Below are 4,393 nucleotides of genomic sequence, written 5' to 3'. Positions count from 1 at the left end.
TCAATCGTGGCCTCGAGTAGTCTGAGGCCGCCACTGCTCGAGTGAGTGTGACTGCTGAGTGGTGTCCGCGTCCTCGTTACCAGCTATGCCCCCATGGGAGGGCAGCCAGTGAAAGGAGACTGACACTCCGGAGGAGGCGAGCGCCGAGAACTTCGCGGCCAGGAGGGCCCCCGTCATTCCAGCTCGATGGCATATGGAGAGGGACGGTAGCGTCGGTTCGCTGTCGCATAGCACAGTGACCGGTTGTGCAGGTGGGTCCTCAGCCAGGAGATCTGCGGCCAGGTGAAGCCCCGCCAGTTTCGCCGCGGTTGAACTAGCTGGGAACGGGAGACAGCGTTGCCTGCTGCTGGCTCTGGCAGGGATGACGCACGCCGCTGCTGACCCATCCTGCATCACGGATCCGTCGGTGAACAACTGCAGCCGGCCCTCCAGTTCTTTCTGGAGTATGCAGGGTGCTGCCTGCTGCAGAGCGGCCACAGCTGTCCGATGTTTTGTAGCTCCACCGAAGGAGGGGGGACCTCTGGTGGCCGGTGGTGCGGTGATGGTGAGGCAATCGTCACTTGTGGGTGTGTGACGATCTGCTCAAAGAGACGGCAGAGCCCTCTCGTCGGTGAAGATGGTAGGCTTCGAAGCCGCTTAGGAGGGCCCTGCCATCAGGTGTCCGGTGCAGCCGGTCCACATGTCCCAGCGCTCGCTGGAGCGTTCGTAGAGAGAGAGGCCACTCGTTGGCCACGGTGAGTGTAGTTGCTACTGGGGAATACTTGGGGAGCCCCAGGATGGCACTCACGGCACCCCTGTGCAGTCCCTCCAGTTGGCGTTTCCTGGCTGGAGACAGGTTCACCAGTGGGAGTGCGTAGAGGAGAGCAGATGTTGCTGCGGCCTGGTTGAACCGCAGTACCCACTTCGTGGTGCATTCACGGCCATGCTGCTGTAGCTTGCTGATTGCTCCCTGGACTCGGCGTACTTTGGTTGTGGCCGCCTTGGCAGCTGGAATCCAGGTAAGCCGGTGGTCGATGGTGAGCCCCCGGTACGTGACCACCGGCTTCCATGGCAGTGCTTTGGTGCCAACCTTCAACTGCTTGACGTACAGACGCGCCGGGGCCAGCGGGTGAAGCAGGAGGGCTTCCGTCTTGGCGGCAGACACCCTGAGCCATATGCCTCCTAGGTACGAGACCACCGCATACAAGGCCTCCTCCAGCGACCTACTGATGGCCGGGATCGATCGCCTCGGTCCCCGCACCCATTGTGCCACGTCGTCCGCATAAATGGAGCAGCGGACCGGAAATCGGGCGGCGGCTGGGAGTGAGGTCGGCAATCCTGCCAGTGCCATCTTGAAGAGGAGGGGGCTGAGCACTGATCCTTGTGGGACACCTGCTGTGGTGTCCCTGGGTTCGCTCAGCTCCCTTCCAGCACGGACCCGGAAGGTACTTCCCGTCAGGAATGCGGTGACAAAGCCGCGGAGGCACCCGTCGATGCCGCGTCCGTCCATGGCAGCCTCGACTGTGTGTGGGAGGCCATCAAAAGCACTCTCCACATCCAGCAGCAGCAGCATGGCCACGTCCCCGCAGCTCTTCGCATTCTCCAGAGTGGTGACGACGTCCGCGATGGAGTCCGCCGTGCAGCGGTAGCGCCTGAAGCCCGACTGTTGCTCTGAGAAGAATTGCAGCTGCGCTGCAATCCACTCCAATCACGCCAGGGCCACCCTCTCCAGCACCTTGCAGGCTGCAGAAGTGAGGGAGACTGGCCTGTACGAAGACAGTGCTGTGGAGGGCTTCCGTGGCTTCAGGATCGGCGCTACCACTGCTGCTCGCCTACTCTCTGGTATGCCGCCTGAGCTCCAGATGTCGTTGAAGCACTCCAGGAGCCGTTGCCAACCGAATCCTCCAGATTCGGCAGCATCTGGAAAGTGATGCCATCAGCTGCAGGCGTGCTCCGGCACTTGGTCCTGCTGAGCGCTGCTTCCAGCTCGTCTATCCGGATGGGCTCACTACACAGCTCCTAGATCTGTGCAGCCACCCATCCTGGATGATGGCAGGATATTGCAGTGCAGCAGCCTGTGGTAGTGTGGCCAGCGGAGTAGATATTCTGGCAGCAAACCGGTTCGCCAAGAGCTCGGCCAGGGCAGTGGTGCTCATTTCCAGGTGTACGGCAACTGTCAGCACCTGGCGTGCGGCTTGTGGAACCATCAGCAGGCACTCCAGCAGGCGCCACGCACGGGTAGCATCCTGGGTTCGGCTGATATAGAGCAGACGCCCTCCCAGCTTCGGCGCCGGCGTCACCGTGCGTGGCGTCTGCAGACGGCATCCACTCGGCGGTACTTAGTCCAAAGGTCCGGCCGGGCAGTGCGCAGTGCCTGGCGCTCCTCTCGGCGCCGTTCCGCCCGTAGGGCCAGGTGCCTCAGATCCAGAACCGGCTGGCCCACCTGTGCTGTCAGTTGCAGCCCTGGCGCTATCGACCACCATCTGGAGGAAGTCTCTGCTGGAGGTGTTCTGGTGACAGAGCCATCTGAAGGCCCGCCAGTCCACGATGTGGCACTCTTGGCTCCTAGGTGTCTTGCCTTGGAATGGAGAGAGCAGGAGAGGCAGGTGGTCAGACCCCCAGGTGACCGGGGGTGGCGCCCAGGAGTACCGATAGCGCTCTGTGGCCACTGTGACGTCAATGGCCGAGCGGACTGCCGGGCCTGAGCGTCGGAGGAACGTTGGTAGGCCGTTGTTCAGTATCTGCAGGCCCAGTTGCAGGAGGACGTCCCTCAGCTCCTTACCTCGTGGCCAGCACCGTCTGTTGCCCCAGACCATGTGGTTGGCGTTGACGTCTTCGCAAAGCAGGAGCTCCCTCCCTAGACGGTGGGCCAGCTGCCGCAGGCATGTGGGATCGCATGGCTGGCCTGATGTAGACGCTGGCCACGGTGCTGTCGGAACCCTCGAGGCGCACTCGAACAACACAACACTCGAAGGGACCGCTGACAAGGTCTGCCACATCCACCTACGCTTGAAGTAGTTCCCTCTTCAGATACACAGCACAGCGAGGAGCGCCCTGCTTATGGCTGTCGTCGAGGCATGGCAATCCGCCCGGGTACAGGAGGTTCGGCTGCTATAACCCGCGTAGGCTAGGAGGCGCAGTTCCTGAGCAGCTACGTACACCTCCTGCAGAGCAAGTACATCATAATCTATCTGCAAGAGATGTAGGGAGAGGTCCGCATGTCGCCGCCGCAGTGATTTAGTGTTCCACTGGAAGACGCTAGGGCAGCGACGACGATTCCTTGCCCTAGGCGGATCAGCCATGATGGTTGGCTGTGGTCTGTGCTGCCACTTGCTGCACGCAGATGGCTCTCAGCGGATGTTCAGCTGGCAGCATGGAGTCGACGGCCTGCATGGTCAGCAGAGCATTGGCTACCAGTTGGTCCACTGTAGTCAGGGCCAAGGGGGCCGCAGGCGATGTGGTCGTGGTGAATGCAGCAGCCTCCGACATCTGGCAGCGGGATGTTGGCGGAGTTGACACCGGGCGCCGCGAAGCAGCGGGGCCACCCTTCACCATTTCGCGAAAGATCGTACCAAGGGTGTGGAGGTCTGCTCCACTTTGCTCTCCTCGCGAACAGCTGCTCTCACAGCACGCCTGGATAGTGCTGTGGTGGAGGAGGCCATGATGGTGGCCACTCGTCGTTCGTGCTGCCACATGGAACAGACCGGAGTGTCTGCAGCGTGGGGGCCACCGCAGCTCACGCAGCGGACCGTCTGGCAGGAAGAGCCTGCAGTGTGGCTCGTACCACAGGTGATGCAACCCGTCGGCAACCTGCAGGCTTCCACCACGTGGCCGAAACGGCCGCTCTGCCGGCACTGCAGTGGACGGGGCCTGGCCGGCCTCACCCTGAACCAGAGCTTGAAGAGGCTTACGTGTTCAGGGGGGACTGGCCCCGCGAAGCGGACTGTTACGGTGTTGCTCTCCCTAGTAGCAGACAATACCGCGACGCGTTTTTATTAGTAGGTTACTAGTAGGTACAATTACTAGTAGGTACAACGGGGCGTGGCGCTATTTGCGGCGCTCGACGTTTCTGCACAGGCGTAAGTAAGAGCGCGTAGGAGAAAGTCTCGGGGCCTTTGCTCCTTGCATATGTGAGTCTGCCTAGGCACAATGGACGTGGTTTCTTAGCGCGTGTTGTATGCGTTCGTCTCCTAGGCATTGCACAGTGCGGTACGATTTGTTTTACGCTCCGCCGCTGGCTGCCCGCGCGTTGAGGCAGTGGGCACGGACGCCCCATTTGGTGATCGCTGTCTCTGAAGGGGCAAGGTCCTGACTGGTGTTGTGTAAGTTCGTGGGTAGCGTTTGCGACCAGCGACCAATACAAATGCGAAATAATGGCATCTTGTTTAAATTAGTAGACAACACGATTGAATAA

General features: G+C 61.1%; 1 protein-coding gene across 1 annotated transcript; it reads right to left on the bottom strand.

The window, feature by feature from the left end:
• On the bottom strand, positions 1-2,978 carry LOC126526280 (uncharacterized). Its single transcript, XM_050174187.1, has 3 exons — positions 2,423-2,978; positions 652-1,650; positions 1-578 (listed from the first exon to the last, which is right to left on the bottom strand). The coding sequence occupies exons 1-3, from the start codon at positions 2,976-2,978 to the stop codon at positions 1-3; spliced, it is 2,133 nt and encodes a 710-aa protein (XP_050030144.1).
• Between the last annotated feature and the right edge of the window lie 1,415 nt (positions 2,979-4,393).

Source organism: Dermacentor andersoni, chromosome 8 (assembly GCF_023375885.2).
Source record: "Dermacentor andersoni chromosome 8, qqDerAnde1_hic_scaffold, whole genome shotgun sequence".
NCBI classification, from domain to species: domain Eukaryota; kingdom Metazoa; phylum Arthropoda; class Arachnida; order Ixodida; family Ixodidae; genus Dermacentor; species Dermacentor andersoni.
Note: the sequence above shows the minus strand (reverse complement) of the source record. Positions and strands in the feature narration are given on the sequence as shown.